At 42.8% G+C, this 22,205-nt stretch overlaps 1 protein-coding gene across 1 annotated transcript in view; it reads left to right on the forward strand.

The window, feature by feature from the left end:
- Window positions 1-4,971, forward strand: part of GRM1 (glutamate metabotropic receptor 1) — a gene marked incomplete at both ends in the record, with an annotated part of 182,539 nt that extends 177,568 nt beyond the window's left edge. Inside the window, one exon of the mRNA XM_082757757.1 lies at window positions 3,774-4,971. Within this exon, the coding sequence (XP_082613883.1) occupies window positions 3,774-4,596 (823 nt within the window). The remainder of the gene's footprint in view (window positions 1-3,773) is intronic.
- Between the last annotated feature and the right edge of the window lie 17,234 nt (window positions 4,972-22,205).

Consider the following 22,205-nt stretch of genomic DNA (forward strand, 5'->3'; position numbering starts at 1 on the left):
TCGGTCCTCCTCTCGAACACCGGCTGCGTGCGTTGAGGCCTTGCTTCAAGGACGTGGTCAATCATCGCTCATTTGTGGGAAGTAGAGAGTAATTTCTTTCCTCTGCACTTCCATATAGCTTTCATTTATTTTGTTTGTTTGTTTTCCTCCCTTTTCCCCTTTCCCTTTTATTTTCCCCTTAGTTAAATTGTTTAGTTCATGGTAGTCTTTATTTAATTATTATAATTATTTCCCTTTAATTAAATTATCCTTATCTCAACCCGTGAGTTGTTCTTTGCTTTACTTCTCCCCCTCCTTATCTAAAGGAGGGGGAGTGAGAGAGCGGTTGTGGGGTTTAGCTGCCCAGCACAGTAAAACCACCACACCAAGGGCCTATCTAGACATCTAGGCTAGATACAAAGATATGAAGAAATAGTTATGCTGGATAAACATGACTATAAACCTTAATGTCACTTGAGACTCCAAGAAGTTCACTGCCAAGCACTGTGTGTGAAGTCTAAACTCTGTAGGAAATTTTATAATGGAGAGAGAAAGTTAGGAAAGGCAAATAAATACCTGCATAGGCATCTCTTAATGACAAAAGCAAGAAGACATCAGTTTTCACTGAGCAGAGAGTATCATGTTTTCTATAACCCAGCCATGACACTGTCCTTTGTGTTGAAAAGCATCCTTTCCCCCATTATGAAAGATAATTTTGATTTTAACCTTCTCCCATTGGTGCAGCCTTCAAAAAAAGTGTGATGATCGCTTAGCAAATGGTGACCATGCAGTTAGGACTGTCACATTGCTTTGCACATGTGAGCTGATTCATGTCCAGCCAATATTCACTTCTGGTCAGAGCTTTTCCAGCCCCATCTTTACTTTTTGCCTAAGTGTCAATTAATACCATTCAGGGTGACTAGTCTTTGTTTCAGGATAGCAGGCTTTTTTTTTTTCTTGTATGTTAATAGTTAATTCTGCCTAAATGCACCAACTGCATGACTGCCTGCCTGCTGCCCAGCAAGATAGAGCCCAGGTACTGCCACGACAATCTCCTGACTCCATCTCAAATACAACTGATTGACAGGCTCGTGGTGCACGGACACAGCAAGCAGAGTAAGTTGAGGGAAAGAGCCAGAACAAAAGACTGAGGAGAGTCATAACAGAAAGAGGTTTTCCTGGTGGAAATCGCCTGAATGACCCCGTGAAGAGCCACTGCGGCTCTAAAGCTATTTGTCACAAGGCTATTGGAGGCCTGGCAGGTGGAGGCAAGGTGCCAGCAGCACCAGCTTTCCCTGTAGAGCAAGTTGGTAACAGATGAAACCTGATTAAGTGGTTTGTTCATGGGTGGGTATTGTAGTCCCAGCACAGTTTGATTTAAGTATGGCTGTTGACTTGGGCTCAATTAAGTATGTTATGGAGAGTGCTACAGAAGAAAGAAGTCAGGAGAGCAGGATTTGAGAGTGAGGGGGAGGAAAAAGAACTGAATAGGAGGAAGATCTGAAGGCAGAGGTAGTGAGCTCCTTAAAATAACAGCGCTTGCCTTTGATGTAAAATACAAGATCTTGGGAACAAAGTAAGATAGATACTAAACAGATGGTGTGAGGAGGGATTCGAAAGTGCGATGATGCACCAGAGCTAGATATGAAGAAGTAAATGATGCAGAAGTGGACTTAGCATAAAAGACAGCAGATAATCATCATGTTTTTCCAGAAAAGCCTTTTGCAGTACTTGTAAGCAATAGCATCAGCAAAAATACAATGAGAGCGGTTGACTTATTTTCCTCTCTACAAGAACAGACTTGTTTTGAACTCAAAGCAGACAAAATGTTTCTGTGTGAAGAGTTTGCAAATCTCTATATTTTAAAACATTACTTTAAAAATCTTTCACACCCAACAGCTATAGTCATTTGCTTATCTCTATAGCACTTCAAAAAAATGTCATATCAGACCTCATTTTGATCAAAAATGTGTGCTTCTAAACCTTCATTCTTATCTTTTCATTAATAACTATAAAGAGGTTTCATTCTAGCCAGCTGGGAACTCATCTACCTTGTTTTTCTCCATGTTAAAGCTCTAAATCCAAACATCTCCAGGTCCTACCAGCTACGTGCTTGGGGGAGTTATGAATTTTTTAGATTGGCCTCTTCTGGTGAGCCAGTTCCTACCAAGATAATGAGTCATAGGTCCAGAGTTGGAGATGAACCTCACTGCTTGGATCCTGCACAAATTCTCTTTTTCTCTAGGAATATTTACTGCTAAGCAGAAAAGCGCCACGTTATTATGTACATTTCTTTCCCTTTTGCCAGTTTTTCATTATCTGTGTTGTACCAATTTCTCCCAGTTACGACAAAGTTAGCCAACAATATTTTCACAAAATTCAATGGGTAATTATTTACTCCCTGAGAAAGAGAAGTGCAAGAAAAAGCAAAATACTAAAAAAATATTGCAGGCTGTATGTAAGGGAAGTGATCTCCCCTGGTGTGTGCAGCACCACGAGGCAGCACTGCTGTGCCAGCCTCCCACCCCTGCCTCCCACCTGCACTGCAATCACAGGGCCTGAATTTTAATCCTTTGTTTACTTCTGCCCCCTGAGGGATGAAACCCTGAGATAAGGCTGGTTCATACACATAATCTCAGAATTTCTCTCTAGTCTTTGGTTTCCACCCAGGTGATGCATATTGTAATTTATGAATGATCTCCACTGCCTGACCTGCAATTAAACAATTGCTTGGTCCTCTGAAGCTCAGCTCTCCGTCCCACCAGCTGCTAATGAGGTATCACTCTGCTTTGAGTGCTGCTCTTTGCAAGGCCAAGGGAGCTGTAAAAACACTGTCACTCCTCAGCTATGGATCTGACCCTCCAGTTTCCCCTCAGCCAAACGTCCAAACACTGGGATCCAGCCCACATGAGGAGTTGGAGGGTTCGACTCACTGTGATCGTGTTGCTGCTTGTTCCTCCCACTGCCCACACAAACCGACTGTTTTCAGTCCCAACATTTTATCCTGGTTTGTAAATAGTGGTCACTGGGGAATAACTATGTTCTGTCTGTCCTGACTGCCTGCAAGGGGTCCCTGCAGTGTCAGCACGTCCCTAAGTAGGGGGCATTGTCTGGGGCTTTGTTTGGACATGGGAAGGTGAAAAAGGGCTGACACATGGGATGGGCAGGCAGAGGAATTGGGCATGCTTTTGCCTTCTACCTGAAGGAGGCCCTGGTGGGTGCCTGTCATTTCTGTGATAGCTAATGTGTTCCCAAGTGTGATGGGGAGTAGGGAATAAAAAGAGGGGTTATTAATGCTTCCTCCTGCTATATAGGGTGCCAAAGGCTAAGGCTGTGGGATGTTTATCTTTCAACAGTTTGAAAATGTTTCCTATAAGCTGTAAATCAGGCTTAATTAAAGCTCTTCCTGTGATGTTATTTTTCTTTTTCTCTTTCCCCTGCAAGGTGCAGTCAGCAAACCTAGATAAAAAATGAAAAGGCTAAGGGTCCTCAAACCACAACCAGTCTTCCCAGAGCCCTTTCCATAGGCTGGGCTTTCCAGGGTGGCCAAGGGGCACATAACCATTGTGGAGTAATTTCCTTTGGATGAAAATTGCTGTAACTGCTGCTGTTAAAAGATGCTGTTGTTTCCTTCTGCAGTATTTCTGGGAGGATATGAAGAACTGGGAGAGGGGCAGGGGTTGGGGAGCATGTTAAAGAGGCAAAACAATTGGGATTTATGTAGGCTTGTTTGCTATATTGCCCATGTCTGTGTAATGTAAATGCAAATAAACCCATCTTTATTTTATTCATAGTTCTAATGGAAAGTCTGTGTCATGGTCTGAACCAGGTGGAAGACAAGCTCCCAAGGGCGAGCACATGTGGCACAGACTCTCAGTGCATGTGAAGAGCCAGGAGACAGGGTGCAATCAGACAGCCGTGATCAAACCCCTCACTAAAAGCTACCACGGCCAAACCAAGAGCCTGACTTTTACCGACATCAGCAGCAAGACTCTGTACAATGTGGTGGAGGAAGAAGAGAGAGAGCCCGTCCGCCTCAACAAGCCAGGCAGCCCCTCAATGGTGGTGCACAGGCGGGTGGCAACGACACCCCCGCTGCAGGCCTCGGCGGAGGAGACCCACCTCTTCTTGCCTGACCAGTCCCCCAAGACCCTGCCCCTGCAGCCTCGATCTCTCATGGAGCAGCTGCAAGGGGTGGTCAACAAGTTGGCCACTGGCATCCCCGACTTCAACGCCGTGCTCCCCACGCCTGGCTCGGGGAATGGTGTGCGGCCTCCTCAGCAGCCACCCCTGCCACCTCTCCAGGCATCCGCCTTCAGCGGGGAGCCCCTGTCTCCCCCGTCTGAGGAAGCAGAAAGTGAGAAGCTGAAGCTCATTCAGGGATATGTTTATGAGAAGAACCCAGAGGACGAGGAGGAGGAGGAGCCGGCCACCAGCAAGCTCACCCTGGAAGACTCACCGGCGCTGACGCCCCCGTCCCCTTTCCGGGATTCGGTGGCTTCGGGCAGCTCCGTGCCCAGCTCCCCCGTGTCAGAGTCGGTGCTCTGCACCCCCCCAGACATGACCTATGCCTCTGTCATCCTGAGGGATTATAAACAAAGCTCGTCCACCCTGTAGAGCACAGACGCTGCGAGAGACGTGATGGGAAGGACGTTGGCAACTGCCTGCTGTTAGGTCCTGGGGAGATGTATTCCCTGGAGGCAGTGGAGGGAGAGGAAGCAAAGTCACATATGACAGGGCAAAAACTTTATCATGCACTTAAAGAATAAATAAAGAAAAAAAAAATCCATTCTGAGGGCTCAAAATTCTCTAGCTGTTAAAACTACTGTACTTTGAGAAAATGACAGGAAAAAACAAAGCACAAACCCAAAAGACAACTTCTATAGCAAAAAATGAATAAATACATTGGGAAAAAAAAAAAAAATCACACTTAGACACACCCTCTCTTGACAATGCTTGAAAAGGACTCTGGGAATTGTGACCTGGGAGAAGTCCCTAGTGCATCTCATGACTGCAGCCTTCCTGCTACAGCACCAGTTGGTCCAGGAGCTGGAAGGGCGGAGTGTGGTGAGGAGGAACAAAGCTCCTTGTATACAACACATATATGCATAAATCATCTTTTTCTGATTTCTGCAGGTGGTATACATGCATAACGTGTTAGGGAGAGGGAAGCTGAGATAATGTGAAAGCACATGGCTCTTAAAGACATTTGTTGGAACAATTTATTCTTCATTCTAGGCTGCTTTTTGGGGGATTTGGGCTTTTTTTTTAAGGCTGATTGTGAACAAAGGGAGGAATATCACCAACACTTGAGAGGTTTCTGATGAAAGCCCTTGCTGTAGTACTTGTAATATGATAAGGACTTAGAAAAACTGCCCTTTTGTATACAATTGCGAACCATGTTGGCTAAACTGTTACACAACATTTACTGTAGCAGAACAATATTTATTGACTAACTTTTCATAATACAACATATTTGCCATGTGAGTACATCATTCCTTTGTGTTACTTTGGAATCAAATGCATTGGAAAATAGCTGTATACTTAGAGCAAAAACTATTATTCTGAAAGAAAGGCCATTCTTCACTGGGGGCTATAGAGTCAGTCTTGAAGCAAGAGTGAGCGTATGTGTCTCTGTATGCGTGTGTACAGTATGTGTGAAACGTAATGTCCAATAACTACCACTGGAAGATTGTCTTATAAATATACTATGAATATTTTTATGTTTCAATCATGTTTTATATCTCATTGTTACAAATATTCAATAGATCTTTGGAGGTTTGTATGCTGTGCTAACACATTTTTTTCCTATACAAGCTGAGACAGTTGTTACCCTTATAATAGGGTGCTTTATTTTGCAGATATTTGATGAAGTAGACCTACAGTATTTATAACCAGTGCAATGAGAACTTGTTACTTTACGTGTTTGTAGCAAGTGTGGTTAACAAAGGAAGAAAAAGAAAAAGAAAAAAGTCTGTTTTAGGAATCTTGCACTTAACAGTATAAGTCTATAATGGTGAGAAAGGAAAAGTACTTAAAATATTTTTGTTGCTTCAGATAATTAAAAATTAAATCATGTCTGGACAGGAACTTTCATCAGTGCTTAATGTGTGCATAAATTCCCAGGGTTTGTTCTAAATCATTCTTTTAATCTGTTGTGTTCAGTTTTGTGCTCTTTCTATACATGTTCACTTCTATTTAATATAAAATCTTGTATCTTAAAGGTGACTTTGAGGGAGCTATACTTTGCCATTCATTCCTCCTTCTCTATCCTTCATATATTTTCCTAGAGATGGACCTAATCCAAAGTTCCCTAATGGCTGGCATGTTCAAAGTCTGGATCTAACTGCTGCAGCTTGAATTTAATCATAATTATTATTACCCAATTTATAAATGTACATATTAAATATATTCAGGACAGAATTTTAGCCGCTATGAACTTTGTGATCTTGAATTTACCTGAGTATATGTTCCATAATTCTATAATTTACTTCCAAAGATATTTTAAAGGAATATTTTAAAACATGTTTATTGTAAGTATTCCAACCTTTTTTTCCCTAAATTCATCATATTTCTACTCTTTTTCTTTCTTTTCACTTGAATTTTAATAAGTCCTGCTGCCGGTCTTCAATTCTTCCCTTAAAATCCAAATCTCTTTACTTTGACCTAATATAATAGCGGTACTGGGAGATTTGGCTGATTCTCAAAATGGGATGGATTCTTTTTTTCCTCATCCTCTTTTCACAGTGTTTGCTCCTTTCAATACGACTAGTGGCCATTTGCTGTCATCAACCCTATGTGGAAAGCATGAATTGACTTTGCCCAAAGGCACAGTTATCTCTTTGTCAGTAGATTGATGTCTCTACTTTATTATGAACTATAGACACCTGAGGGTCAGCTGGTTGATTTTTGTCTGCTTGGAGCTTTTAGGGGGATTATTTTTTGTGTGTCTGTGTGTGTGTGTGTTATTGTTGTTTCTTATTTATTTTATTTTATTTTATTTTATTTTATTTTATTTTATTTTATTTTATTTTATTTTATTTTATTTTATTTTATTTTATGCACATTACTCATGAAAACAATGAGAAAAATGCTGTATTTTCTTTGCTGATCACTGCACTGGCAATGAATTCTGTCTTCTTACAATCTTAGTATAAGATTTCTTGTGCTATTTCCAAGAATATATGTTGTCAGTAGCACAGGGATAGTAATAGGAAGCCAATCTTTGAATAAATGATATATAGGAGAAAAAGAAACATAAAAGGCTCATATAGGTGAGGAGATGGTAACATGGCAAAGTATTATGGTTTTCATATCTGTCTACTTTGAACATATTAAGCACTGATTTTATTACTGCAATGTAACTATATCATGAGTAGGAGTTTTCTTGAAATTCAGTATATTAGCTTTTAGTTTGTAACTGTTGAAACTGGAAACATACACATACATAAATATATCTACAGAGCAAGAACTCACCTTGTGTATGTAGTTGTATGAGCTATGAAGCTTTCTGTAAAAGTTCTTTCTTTTGGTCTGTCAAATGCTTGATGAAAACTGCCTTTTTGTCAAAATGATCTTGAAAATGCTGTAAAATAAATATTTTCTATTTATTATTTAAAAATAGAATGCCAAGATTGTTAATTTTTGCTTCCAAAGTATAAACTAGAAATGTTTAGTCAAAGTATAGAATAGAAATTTCATTACTACAATGTAGTAATACATTGTTCCAGGGCTTTTCAGCATCCTGTGAGAGAGACGGTGGGATGCTCAAATGGAGGTAGGTATTGATTAGATTATGACATGTAGGTGAGACAGTGGAGGGCTGGGGGATTTTTGTTTAGAAAACAACAACAAAACCAGCTGTTTGGCTTCCTCATAAAAAGCAGGAGCAACAGAGGTGCACATTTGGGCTGACAAGTTGTGGAAGGCAATTCAATGGGAAATGACAGGAAATTTTGCTTCCCAAGGATGTAGAGAAATATCAGCCCTTTGCTGGAAGTCCGCTATGTATGTTTGACTCTGTGTGATGTCAGGTCCCATTAGAGAAGCTTGAATATGCTTTTTTGACAGCTATAAGTGATAGGCATTGACCCATCCCAGACATCTTGTACCTCCTTTAGTGACACTGTTTAGAGCAAAGTACTGGGACTGTTGACTCCTTCCTGCTCTGCAACACACACAATGTGGCATTTTGGTGACCCCTGAACTGCAATATGCCTCATCTAGGGGCTCGCTAAAATGGGAGTATAAAAGCTTTTTCTGGAGCACAACTGAGATTTTTTAGGCCCAAGTGACTAAACAGAAAATCTAGCTCTTTTTCTCTTTAGGCTTGCGACTGGGCATTTTTGTAGTGGCTCCCTGTTTTGGATCTGGCCTTGCAGAAGCCCACATCTGAGGAGTCAGTCCACCTATGACTGCTGCACTGCTGGAGTACGGAGAATGACATTGGACTCAGTAGTAAGTGCCAACAAGTTTGGTCTCTTCACATAGAGGTTTTGAATTTTTTGCTTTGTTTTGCTTTGTTTTCTTTCCACCATTTTATTTATTTAAGAGTAGGCAATCTATTTCTTAGTAAAGGTTCTGATGATCAAGTGGATTTTTAATAATTATAAACACATCCTCAGGCTAACACAGCAGAACCACTCCCTTCCGGAGCACCCAGTCTGCTGCCAGCACCACCCTTGCAACCAGTTGCAGTTTGGGGGAGCCAGCTCACAGCAGCTGATCCTGTCCATGCTGCATGTATAAGTACTCACCTGCAGCATTTTGGGAGGCTACTCCTGTGTAGCTGTTTAATCACAGGGGCTGTAGGTGACATCCCCCAGGATGGGATCCCAACACGCTCCTTGCACGCTATTCCTACTCGCAGGCAAGTGTGGGCTGGGGACAGAGACTTGTGCTGGGCTGAAGTTCCTGGGCAGGAGCAGAGAGGGCTGGGGGGTGGCCACAGGCTGCAGTACCCACATGGTGAAGCCCCCTGCAGACTGCAATTATCTGTGGTGAAGCAGCAACCAGTCCCATAGCCTTTGCTCCTTCTAGCAACAAAGTATGCTTCCTGCAATGCATTTCTGGAAAATATGTGAAACATAGCCTAATAGTGAAGATGCACATCTTTGGTTTTGCTGGTTTATGCCTCATCTTGCTTTTATTTCACCTCGTCTATGCTAAAACTCTTAAAACCTAATTCAGTACTGATTACCATATGTAACATAGAGATCTGGTATTGGAATCAGCTCTTCAGTTCCTTGTACTTGCTAAGGTCCTAATACTTTTAATATACAACAGAGTATTATCTGTGAGAAAAACTACTGTAGAAATTCCTATGAAAATGAACAGTACTATATACCTACACTTCTACATTAGAATATAACATTTTCAAATATAAGTTGCTTTATTAGGAGCAGGAGTTTTTGTTGCAGTTTTTCCTCCCTCCCTCCCTCCCTCCCTCCCTTCCTCCCTCTCTGCCTGCCTGCCTTCCTTTCCTTCCTTCCTTCCTTCCTTCCTTCCTTCCTTCCTTCCTTCCTTCCTTCCTTCCTTCCCTCCTTCCTTTCTCTCTCTCTCTCTCTTTCTTTCTCCTCTCCTCTTCTCTTCTCTTCTCTTCTCTTCTCTTCTCTTCTCTTCTCTTCTCTTCTCTTCTCTTCTCTTCTCTTCTCTTCTCTTCTCTTCTCTTCTCTTCTCTTCTCTTCTCTTCTCTTCTCTTCTCTTCTCTTCTCTTCTCTTCTCTTCTCTTCTCTTCTCTTCTCTTCTCTTCTCTTCTCTTCTCTTCTCTTCTCTTCTCTTCTCTTCTCTTCTCTTCTCTTCTCTTCTCTTCTCTTCTCTTTCTCTTCTCTTTTCTCCTTCAATATATATGTATTTTAAAAAACAGCCTGAAATCATGGGCCTAATCCTTTTTCACTTACCTAGAGGAATGTTAAATTGTACTCATTCTGTCACTAGATCAACATCCAGAGTAAACCCAGTACAATGAATGCAGGAATAACCATGATGGTAACATCTGAGAATTATCTAAGAAATATTATAACAATTGTTATCTGGTCTCTAACTAGCTACACATATGCTGTGCAAATGAGTTCATTTTCAAATTGCAGTATTCTCATAGGAGGTTAGTACTAATTGTTTTATGCATGGCTTTCCAAACAGCCTGACTAGTGTAATGAGCCCAGCAAGTCTTACTTTTTTCAACAGTTTCAGTTTTTGTATTGTTGTGCTTTGAGCCTCCAGCATGGATGAGGATCATTTCAGTTGAAGTCATTTTAGACCACATAAATATTTCAGCTCATATTCTGTCTTTCTCTTTCCCTCTCTCTCATTTTTGTTATTATTTTTTTAATTTTTCCACATAAACATACAACGATATGAACATTACCAGAAAGAGCAGATTGGGCAAAATCTATGTAAACAGACTCCAGCAGATATGAGCAAACAACAGTTGGTGGAAGTGCTAAGGGAAAATATGTAGAAGGCCAGATGCTCTAGCCTGCTAAAGCTGCTTTATTAGGCTCTAGATTTCCAGAACAGTTCTAAATGTGCTTTAGTCTGACAAGGAAAAGGACTACTCTGGTGCTACATAGTCTTTCCAAAGTCCTTTGACCCCAGCCTCAACGGCTGGTAATGTGACTGGTAGAAAGGCACCAGAGTTACATGCCTTCAACTGCATTTCTCTTAATCTAAACTAAGAAAAGGCGTAATGAAATCCAAGACTGGGGAGACACAAATCTGAAAGCTTTCAATTAGAAATAAGCAAATCTGAATTGTCAAGATAATTGGGCACTGCAGCAGATGGCTAGGAGATTTTAGCAAATTTCAAGTTTTCAAACTAAGGAAGAATTCACAGAGTATACTTGCTAGGCTTCTACTATGCAGGGGGGGTCAGATGAAATGGACACAATATTCACAAGCTGCCAAAAAAGCTCATCTAAAAAAGGTTTGCACTGAGCAAATGGATCATTGTCCAGGACCATGGAGCAGCAAAGCAGCTTAGCATGTTTCTGCTTTAGTCTCAGCCTCCTGTCAAGCACAGTGTGTTGGAGTCTCCACCAGATAGGCCCACACGACTTCAGCTCCTGTTGGTAAGCTGGGTCACTGGGCCCAGGATAAGTGTGTTGCCTCCACTTCTCACAAAAAGGCTACCAGCAGCAAATGGCAATGGGAATTTGGCCTCTGGAGTTGTGTTTGTCACTCTGTAGGGAATAAGAGAGAAGCAGGTTGCTAATAGCTGTCCTGCCCAAGGTCTGGGTGGCTGTGGAAAATGTTTCTTACATGAGAGTGGGAGAAGCGTGGTTTTGCAGATTGTATTGTTGTGGTGGTTTTCTTTCCAAATAAATGAGTCACTAGACACTTGGCAAGTACCTGTCTGTAAATCACTTGGAAGAAGAAGCAGACTCTTTAGTGAATATCAAGGCCTATTTTTATCTGCACAAGATTTTCAAAAGGGATATTAGCAAAAATGGAGACACGTTGTCATGCAGCTAGGCGCGTGGTACTGCCACAGGCCCCATGGCTGGCCCTGAGCCCATGTTTTGGCAAATGCTACGAGATTCCAAACAGTGGATGAGATTCCAAATGGTGGATGAGAGCAGGAGTGACTGGTTGCCATTTCCAGAGCTACAACTCCAAACCTGCTGTGGTTTAGCATGGCAGGCAATGCAGCACCACACAGCTGTTTGCTCAGTGCCCCCAGTGGGATGAGAGAGAGAATCAAAAAAATGGTGAAAACTCGTGGGTTGAGATAAAAACACTTTAACAGAACAGAAAAGGATGGGTAAATAATAGCAATAAATAATAATGACAATGATAAAAGAATATACAAAGCAAGTGATGCACAATGTAATTGCTCACCACCCTCCAACTGAAACCCAGCATGTCCCTGAGAAATGCCTTCCTCTCCCAGGCAACACCCCCAGATTTAGCACCATGCTCAGCATGATGCCACATGGCATGGGATATCCCTCTGGACAGCCTGGGTTGGCTGTCCTGGTTCTGTCCCCTCCCAGCTCCTAGTGCACCCCCAGCCTCCTTGTGGGCAGGGCAGCACAAGGAGCTAAAAAGTCCTCAGCTCTGTGTGAGCATGGCTCTGCAGCAACTAAAACATCAGCGTGTTGTCAGCAATATTTTTATTCTAGATCCAAAACACAGAACATACCAGCCCTTATGAAGAAAATTAACTGTATCCCAGCTGAAACCAGAACAATACCCACCCCTTATTCAGTGCCATCTACATCATGCTCTAGACCCTTTTTTATTTGACTTTCCAATACGTCCCAATTAATCACCACCATGTTTTCTGTCTTTTGATATATGCACACACATATCGTTCCCCTAGTCTATGGGCCACCCCCCTAAAATGTCTGTTGAATTGACTTTGAGCTCCATTTGTCATAACAGTCTTTCAGGGCAGGAGAGAAGGTATGTGGTGTTGGATTGTTGAATGCTGAAGCCAGTTCTGGTTCCATCGCTGCTGCACTTTTCCAGTTCTGTCAAAATTCATTTTTCATTAATATGGGTGATTCTTACTGCAGTACTGTTGGTATGGCATATAGCAACCATAGTAGTGATGACATACAGTATTACGTAGCACTTAACTTCATACAATTCAAATCATGGGCTATTCTCACCCAATATCAAACCCCCTTGAAGTACACATTGGACTTCTCTATCCTTTAGCATTACCCACCAAGTGCACCAAGGTCCTTTAACAAAAACAATCCCCTGGATGGGTTTATCTTTGCATGAGGCAGGAATAAACCAAGCTGTCTTCCTCGGCATGTTATTTATGTGCACTGTAGGGAGTTTATTCCCTTCTACAGTACATAAGAGTTTTGATTGGGTAGTACATAAGAGTTTTGATTGGGTAAGGCCAGCTCAATTGGCAGATCCCCTAGTGTTAACTAGTTAACCAGGTGTCTTTTCCTGAAATGTGTATCCCAATGTTTGAATGTCCCCACACCCATTGCTCTCAGTATAGTGTAGTTGCTGTAACAGTCCACTGTATCATTTGATTTTTACAGAGGCTGGTGCATGATAAGGAATGTGATATACCCACTCAGTGCCATGCTGCCTGGCCCAGCTGTCCATGAATTTTTTTTAGAAATGAATCCTGTTTGACCTGATTCTTTCCAGGGTGCCATGTCGCCATAGGACTTGCTCTAGGACATGTTTTAATATCATGAATAACCTGTACAATAGTGTTCATGGTTAGGTCCACCCCTCAGTCACGACCCCATCTATATGTTACTTCTCTGACTTGATGACCTGAGGTGTCATGGGCCTATTGAGCTATAAATAATTCACCCTTACTTTGCCAGTCTAGGTCCACCTGACCCACTTCAGTCTTAGCAGCCTGATCCACTTGCTGGTTGTTTTGCTGTTCTTTGGTGTCCCAGACTCTTGTGTAGGACTCCATACAGCACCCTTCTACTTCCGATGCTTTCCCACAGTATGATTGGACTTGTTGCCATTTCCAGTGCTACAGGTAAATCCTATCCAACTCAATAAGCAATAAAAGTATTCTTTGTCTTCGCTAATTCGGCTTCCAGTTTCCAGTAAATCACTCAGAAAAGGACTGCTCCAACCTGAGAAAGCAGGTCACGGGTACCAAGAAAGAGCATCTGTTATCTACTGAATTGTAAGGGTGGGCGTAAGCAGTGTATCTCTACAGAAGTAAAATATCATTGTGAGTTGTGGGTTTCCATAACCAGAAGGCCTCTAGGTAGGTGGAGAAGCAGCTGGCACAGATACCAGTGCAGACAGATAAGAGTTTAGGAGTGGTATGCATCTATGACATTCAATCCACCTACTTATTTATTGCACACCATGCAATGTGTAGGTGGCATGAGATCCATCCCCCACCCACGCCACGGTATGGTGCGTGGGACTCCTAGCGCCCTGTGCTGCTCTGCATCTGTGTCGGGGTAAGGCCCCAGGGGACCTCCTCCCTGGAGAGGTGGTCTGCCCAGGGGATTGGCTGGCATGGAGGAGGCTCTGGTCCACTCCTTTGATGCACCGTTTTCAGTACACATCTTTGCAATGCACCAAGAGTGTATTCTCTTTGCAGGCACCATGTATGATGGGGGATTCAGTGCTGCGGAGGGCCTCAAAAGAAGACAATATCTGAGCAAGAGCTGTTTCCCCAGCTCCCTTTGACAGAGTCCATGAAGACTGAGGTGAGACCAGTCTCCCCCACTGCAGCCGAGCAGACCTCTCTGCCCCTCTCCTCGTTTGGGGGGTGATGGACTATCACTTTCCCGAATGCCCAGCAGCACAGGCTGCCACATAAATGCCTGTGGCATGTGCACAGATCCTGCACCTGCACTCAATGGGAATGTCCTGCCTGCTGCCCTCTGAGCTGCCACTTCTGGGAGGTCTGAGCAGCCCAGAGGGCTACCTGTAGCCTTCACCCTCCTTAATGGGAAAGGAGAAGAGAGGGAACCAGAGCGTATGCCTAAAGGTTCTGCTAGGTCCTACAATCTGACAAAATCCCCTGTGCTGCTGTGACTCGTGTTCAGACGGATCGGAAGAGGTAGCCCGTGGCCCTTCTGCCTGCCCTTGTTTGCTAACACTCAGATGGTCAGACTACAAAACTACTAAAGCAAATGTGTAAAAACCACCTCTGGGAGTAGCAGCTGTCATGGGAGCTGAATGTGAACAATGTTTTCAACATCATAGTATAGGAGGTTTTTAATGTGCCTTATAGACTTAAAAAGGCACTGACAAGTAGAGGTATTTCTGTTTGGGGAAGGATGCAAGAACTGATGTGTTTTCCTGGGATGTACTAAACACCTAAGTAAAGCCCATTCAACTACTTCCAAACGTACACTCAAATGTACTTCAGCAAGTATTTCTTCTTTCTGCTTAAAAATACTGCCTGGGATAGCCAGCAATACTAGTAACTGCGCTGGGATTCCCATGTGCATCTGTGCAATGTTCATTTAGAAGTTGAAGTCTTTAAGTGTGTGATCCTCAAAATGTATGAATCACCCAATGCCCTGATTTGTATCATTTTCCTTGAGTACTTAAACTTCTAAGTTTCCTAACAGACAATTTCTCACTCCCAGCTCCATTTTACAGTCATGAAGATCTTTGGATCTGTCTCTTTTTGCTGCTGGCACTTGTTAGTCATACAATTTTGTGCCATGCTTTCACCAGCCTCGGTTGTGGGGTGCCTGTGCGTGTTAGGCTGCAGTCCCCCAAAGATGCTTAGAACTTCTCCTTCTGAGCTGTATTCCCTTTTAAAGAGTTGGCTATGCTGCATGCCCTGCCTTCCATCCTGCTTTTTGCCCTTGGGTAATACAGTTGTTCACTTTCAAAAATGCAGAACAAGAAAGGAGGTGTTTCAAAGCTGAACAAGGGAGCTGGATGGCAGTTTACAAATAATACAAGTAAAAGCTGTGTATGGAAATCCTTTAGACACCTTTGAGAAATCATCCACTGTCTTACCCTCTGTTTCATGTCCAGATGCAAGAGAGGGGTGTATAAAGACATTAGGGTTTCCATAGCCCTTTTATTCTCTTTCACAGCTTCATCTGAATGCTACTTCACTTTTTCTCATTCTTAGTTACCTTTTCCAGCCTTTTTCAACAGCATATATAGCATGGCTGCAGAACTGGTACCACCTAGTTCAATAGTTTTGGCTGGACGTCGGATCCCTCACTTTCATTCACGTTTCCAGTTACCTCATGTTCAATGTTAAAGCAAGACGCTGGAGGTCTGTGAAGACTTGTGGAATAAAAAGGCCACACAAAGCCAACCACAACAGATGTATCAGCTGGGGCTGGCTCAGGTGCTGCAGCTATATAAATAATCAAATAAAGCCACAACCCACAGCACAGTTAACTCCCAAGAGGACAGAAAAGGCAGTAGGTATAAGAGAAGTAATTTTCCCTGTGAGAACTAGGCTTTGAGCCCCAGCTCCAGCCCAGACAGCATAACTCTTCATTGCCAGCTGCAATAGCACCACTTGCAAAACACTCAGAGCCTTTTTGTTCTCCTTACTGTTTTTTGAGACAGGTGTCATCTTCTGCAAGGTAGGGCACACTCTGTTTACAAGAGACTGGGCCCTGCGCAGCCAGGGAGCAGGACCCAAGGAGAGAACAAGCTGCCTTGCACAGCACACTGTACTGAGAAATTTGTGTTGTGCATGTTTTCCTCCAGCATCTGGAGCCCTCTGAGCTCTGCTGGCAGCTGGGAGCCTCAGCACCTCTGCTCACAACAGCATGAAAAACAGGCAGCTGGCAGAAAACACTGCAGCCAGCAATATTTACCTTTTAACCTCAATTCCCTAGTACAATTGCTTGGACTTTCCCTTACCTCTGTGTTATCTTTCTGTCACAAATGACTCCACCTATGACACAAAGAAGCTAGCCCGAATGAAAAAACAGGGGATAGAGAAGATACTCTGTGCACAGACTTCTTCTCAGTACTTAAGGACAGGTGGCACAGGAACACTGTTTTACAGAAGTGCAACCCATCCCTCAGGAGGGTTCCCCATGCCCACAGGAGCCCAAGCAGCTCCTGAGGTCTCTGTGGCTTCTCCTCTGCCCTGGGTGAAGATGCCTGGCTATTTTGTTTGCTCCAGGGGTCTCTGCTGATGCATTATCTGGCCAAAATGCAACTAACATTTCTAACCAAAACACAAACCAAAATCAGAAGTGGTGCTTGCCTCTGAGGTCACAAGAGGCAGTGGCTGGTCTGCTGTCACTGTCCCAGCTGAGAATAGAGAGCAACGGTGCTGGCCGCTATGCGGGTGTTGTAGTGACAGCACACAGAGGTGGAAACAAAGGGAGAGAGGCTGTAAGTGCTGCATGAAAGGCCACTCCAAGTTGTTTCACTTTGGCGTGTGTTAAAGCAGGGCTACATCATGAATATTCAGAGTTTGGACTAGGTTGCATGGGTGAAGGGGTGCACTCTGTCCATCAGACATTTTTGTCTTGTCCCTGATGGGCTGAGCTCAGATGGCCCTGTCAGTGGGGATTTTCTTTGAGTTAGCACCCACTGTTGTGGTGGATCACATTGGAAATGACAACAAAACACAAAAGGAGAAGAAGCCCTATCAGTGTAAGCAGTGCATCTCTTGCCTAGAAGACCTAATTCTTAAAAGGGACCATATCAGATACTGAACTCATTAGCTGAAGAGTTACATTTTTTGTTTGTTTGTTTGTTTTGTTTGTTTGTTTGTTTGTTTTTCAAGATTCTCCTCCTAGGGCTTTAGGTTCAGTACAGAAAATAAAACAAAACAAAACAAAACAAAAACTACGAGCAATGCTTAGCAGGGTATCAAGGAACAAGAAATCTCATATTTGTTTTGCAATAACACTGTGTTGAGGTTTTCTCCATCTTTGGCACTTTTGAGGAAATCTGAACTTTTTTCTTATTTTTTTGAGTGGTACTCAAACCCCCAGGTTTCAAAGGGGTTATTAATGTGAAGTGGCCAGGACAGTGGCATCAGGATCCAGTTTCTAATATGAAAGTTATAGAATGACAGTGGCAAAAAGTCTTTTTCTTCTTTAACCTAAATATGAAAGCATCACTGCGTCTGTCGAATACTTCAAAGGAAACTTGTATCACTCCCTATCCGGAAAGGTTCTCTCAAGCAGTGAGATGCTTATTTTATTATTAGTTTACATGTTGCAAAACTAAGTTTCCTGAAGATCATCAGGTATGTACAGAAATTGTTTCACAGCTCTTACATCAGGTGTTGGTCACCTGTTCTGTACTGCTTGACTTAAAGGAGAAAATGGAGATGATTCTCCGCTTGTATTTTTCCTGAGGCCCTTGGTAATATTTGACTCTCTACTAAAACAACTCCATTTAAAGATGCAGTCTGCAGTCTTTCTGTGCTGCCTGGCTGAGGTTGAACACCTGACGTAGTGAGTTAATGCCTGGTGTGAATCACCCAGTCAGGCCAGTTTTGCTAACTTTCCCCAAAGGTAGCTCCTTTCCTGGCAACTCATAACTGTCACGAGTGGCTGATATGCATTGAAACAGGTTCAGACAAGGAAAAATAGTCCTTAACAGAAGAGTAGGTTTGATTTATTTCCTTTATTTCAAGAGGACTGCTGTGTGTAAGCCCATGGAAAAATTACACACCCTGCTGCATCTTTTCCTACAAATATGCTCAATGTTTGCCAGCAAAAGACAACCTCCAAGACATGTTTGCCCTACAGAAAGAAATAGGGTAAAGCTGACTCCCTGGGGGGAAAGAGAGATTTTGTATTCTAGTAAGAAAGCCTGACATTTATAAGACAATATTCAGTTGCTAATGGTTGTACCGGTCAGTCTTCATCATCGACATTCCCATCAAGCCATGCAGAAAATGTAGTTACTGGTCTTAATTAATCACTAAGACACATGAGCCCACCTTTTGGTTGTCAGTAAGCAGCACTTTCATTGGAAAACATAAGAGGGAGCAAAAATATTTACCCAATATTTACCATCATGTCCAGTGAAACACTGAAGTTACTGAAGACAGATTTAAGCCTCATGAATATCTACATTTTCGCTCACAAATGCATTGAAGATTTTTTCAACTGACCACTTCGTATCTTCCAAAATATTGTGTTCACATATAAGCAGCTTAGTCACAGGTCTTTTCTGCCTCTGAGATTTATGTCATTATTCAGCCTTGAAGAACATCTTAGACTTGTGCTCCTCAAAGACTGGATGTCCACAAGCGCTCCTCTCCTACAGATTTACAGAGCATAAATAATCATGGATTCAGTCTGTCTGCAATGTAGCATGCTTGTGTGGGATGTAGCACTGTCCTCCCCATTTGGCAGGTGAGGAGGCTGATGCATCACATACTAACACCAACATTTGCAAATATTTTCCTAAAGCTAAGCACTAAATTCTTATTTTGACATTTAAAGAAAAAAAATAATAGTACTGTTTCAGTCGTTGTCTTCTCCTGGAGTTAATGGCAGCAGCAGATATTAAGCACATGCATAAAATTTTTGTTGTTGATCTAGCTTCAAATAGATTTAGATGCTTCTCAGAGCAAATATGTCAAACTACTGCCCCAACAGAAGGATCCAGTAGCACAAATGGGGACCTATAGCATAGCAGAAACAGGAGTGATTCTCCTCTTTCATCTTGTGGATGATTATTTATCAATATTGATCTTGAACATTAAAAGCTACAGTAATGTAGCTTGGTACCATCTAGCCCCACAGCTAGCATTCTATAATAAGATGTGCCCAAAGTCAGACTGCTTACTCACCTATAGTTCTGATTTCTTTTCAGACATTCACTGGGACAAAGCCTTTAATTATGTCACTACATAACCAGCTGATTTTTACAGGATCTCTCTTTCATTGCAGGAGTTGGACAGTGCTCAGATAGTGAATAGCTTCTCAATATCTTCTTGCTCTTCACTGTTGAGAATGTGAGCAAGCTTTCTTTACTATGCATCATTCAATTTAACCAAATGAATTTTATTTCAGAACTCTCCTGTAAGACACAAGGACACTTTTAGTCCCAAAAAGCTGTATGTAAAGTGGAGACACAGAGTAAGAAAGGTCAAATCATTAACTTTAGGTCCTCAGTTTGGCCAGCCTACTTCAATTTACATCACATTATAATGTTATATAGAAGTCATACATAAAAGCACAGCTTCCAGTTACTTCAGTACTTCATATGACTGCCCAAAGCTGGAAAATCAAGCCTAGTATTTCAAGTTGATGAAAGACAGTCTTTCTGTCTACCTTAAACTCCCTCATCATTTAGTGCACGCATTTCATTTACCACATGAACCTTATTCATTCCTAAAACAAGTTCATCCTGTTATTGAATAGAAAGTAGCCCATGGGAAAATAGTGTCTGCTCCATCTTTTAAAGCTGTCTTCACATGTATGTGCAAAGAAAGCAAAACAATGTTACGCATTTTAAGAGTTTAATTTTGCAGAAGGTCCATGTTAATGTTGTTCCTATGGACAGAATTTACCATCTTTTTCAATCCACAGCACAGCCTGCAGTTTGCACCCAGCAGCAGAGCAGTGACAGCCTCAGAGGCTGCTGCTTGTGACCTGGAATATGCTGGTTCATTGTAGATTTCTCACAGTAACCAGGTGGCAAAAAGGGGTTCTCACCCCAGTAACTAAAGGTGGTGGGACACTTGATCAGGGAGTTTGCAGGCATGTGTTGAGGTCTCTGGCTCCCTCTGGAAGAATTAATCTCCCTGACACATCTGTCACCTTCTCCACTGACCTCCTAAAACTTCCCTGCTTAGGGGAGAGGGTCCTAGTCTCCATCTCCATTATGTCCTATCCCTGTGGCACACACTTTGCAGGCCTGGTCTCCATAGTCAATGCAGACTGAATTTCAGCGCTTGTTAAAGAAGCTGCTGGACTTTCTTTTTAACTGACAAAATGAAATATTTTATTCTGCCTTTTAAAATTTTAGTAAATTGGAATTGGGCTGTTGGAAAATCTCAGCCCAAACAGTTCAAAAAAAATTCAAGCAGCAGCAAGCAAAGCCTTATATCACTAGATGCCGTAAAGCTTTCAGTGTCAGGGCAGCAGTCCTCAGTGACATGTGTTGGGGTGGACTGTCAGCCAGACTCAGAAGTGTAGAAAAGCACCTTTGCTGTTCTGATTTCTGTTCAGCAGTATATTTATTGCAGTTCTAAGCCACTGTCAAGCAGCCTGTCTTGCTGAAAATCTAGATGCATCCATTATCTCCTGACATTTATTGTGACTGTGTGCTATTTAGATGAAAGAAAAGTTTTTCATCAAGGAATCATTTGACAATATAAATGGAGTTATTTGGGGCTTTTGTTGCCACTACAATTAATCAAATGAGAGACAATCACATTTTTTTTTTTCTTATGCTATAGTTCATCTAAGAAATCTGGCAACTTCCTTTGCTAGGCAGTGCTAATTTTGATACTCTGTTCCATTATAAGGTCACTTCTCACCAACTTAGCAAAGACAATTCCATAGCAGCTTTTAATTGTGTCACATACCCAGACACAATATACAAGACACAAAACGAAGGACATACGAAAAACATGCAGCGAAGACTGAGAAAGCTTATTCTATCCCACATCTCCCCACACATGCTATCGGGGCACCTATGCAGCCCCATTCCATATCACAGAATCACATAATGGTTTGGGTAGGAAGGGACCTTAAAGATTATCTCATTCCTACCCCCTGCCATGGGCAAGGACACCTCCCATGAGAGCAGGTTGCTCAAAGCCCCATCCAACCTGGCCTTGAACACCTCCAGGGATGAGGCATCCACAGCTTCTCTGGGCAGCCTGTGCCAGTGCCTTACCACAATCATAGTAAATAATTTCCTCCTAACCTCTAATATAAATCTCCGCTCTTTTAGTTTAAAACCATTACTTCTTGTCCTATCACTACACCCCCTGACAAAGAGTCCCTCTTCTGCTTTGCTGTAGGTGCCCTTTACATACTGGAAGGCTGCTGTAAGGTCTCCCCAGAGTCTTCTCTTCTCCAGGCTGAACAACCCCAGCTCCCCCAGCCTGTCTTCATAGGAGAGGTGCTCCAGGATTCCAGTCATACATGTGGCCCTTCTTTGGACTCATTCTAATACTCCATATTCTTGTGCTGGAGGCCCCAGAGCTGAACACACTCCAGGTGGGGTCTCACAAGACCAGAGTAGAGGGGCAGAATCCCCTCCCTCACCCTGTTGTCCATGCTTCTTTGAATTCATGCAGCCCAGGGTACGGTTGGCTTTCTGGGCTGCTGTCGTGGTTCCGCTCGAGTGAGCAGCTGAGCTCTACCACAGCCACTCTCTCACTCCCCCTCCTCAAAGAGGAATGGGGAGAAAATATGTGAAAAGGGCTCAAGGGTTGAGATAAGGACGAGAAAATCACACAATAATTATTGTAACGGGCAAAACAGACTCAGCATAAGAAAATAGTAAGATTTATTGCTCATTACTAACAAGCTAGAGAAGTGAGAAACAAAGGAAAGAAACCAAAAGCACCTTCCCCCCCATCCACCCTCTTCCACCTCCTCCCCCCGAGTGGCGCAGGGGAACGGGGGAATGGGGGTTATGGTCAGTCTACAGCGCTTCTTCTCTGCCGCTCCTTCTCGGTCACTCTCGACCCCTGTGCTGTGGGGTCCCACCCACGGGATGCAGTCCTTGATGAACTGATCCGGCGTGGGCTTCCCACAGGCAGCAGCTCTTCCAGAACTGCTCCAGATATGGGTCAGTACCATGGGGTCCATCTCTCAGGAGAAAACTGCTCCAACCTGGCTGCC

Source organism: Aythya marila (genome assembly GCF_965140915.1).
Source record: "Aythya marila genome assembly, chromosome: 3".
Lineage (NCBI taxonomy): Eukaryota > Metazoa > Chordata > Aves > Anseriformes > Anatidae > Aythya > Aythya marila.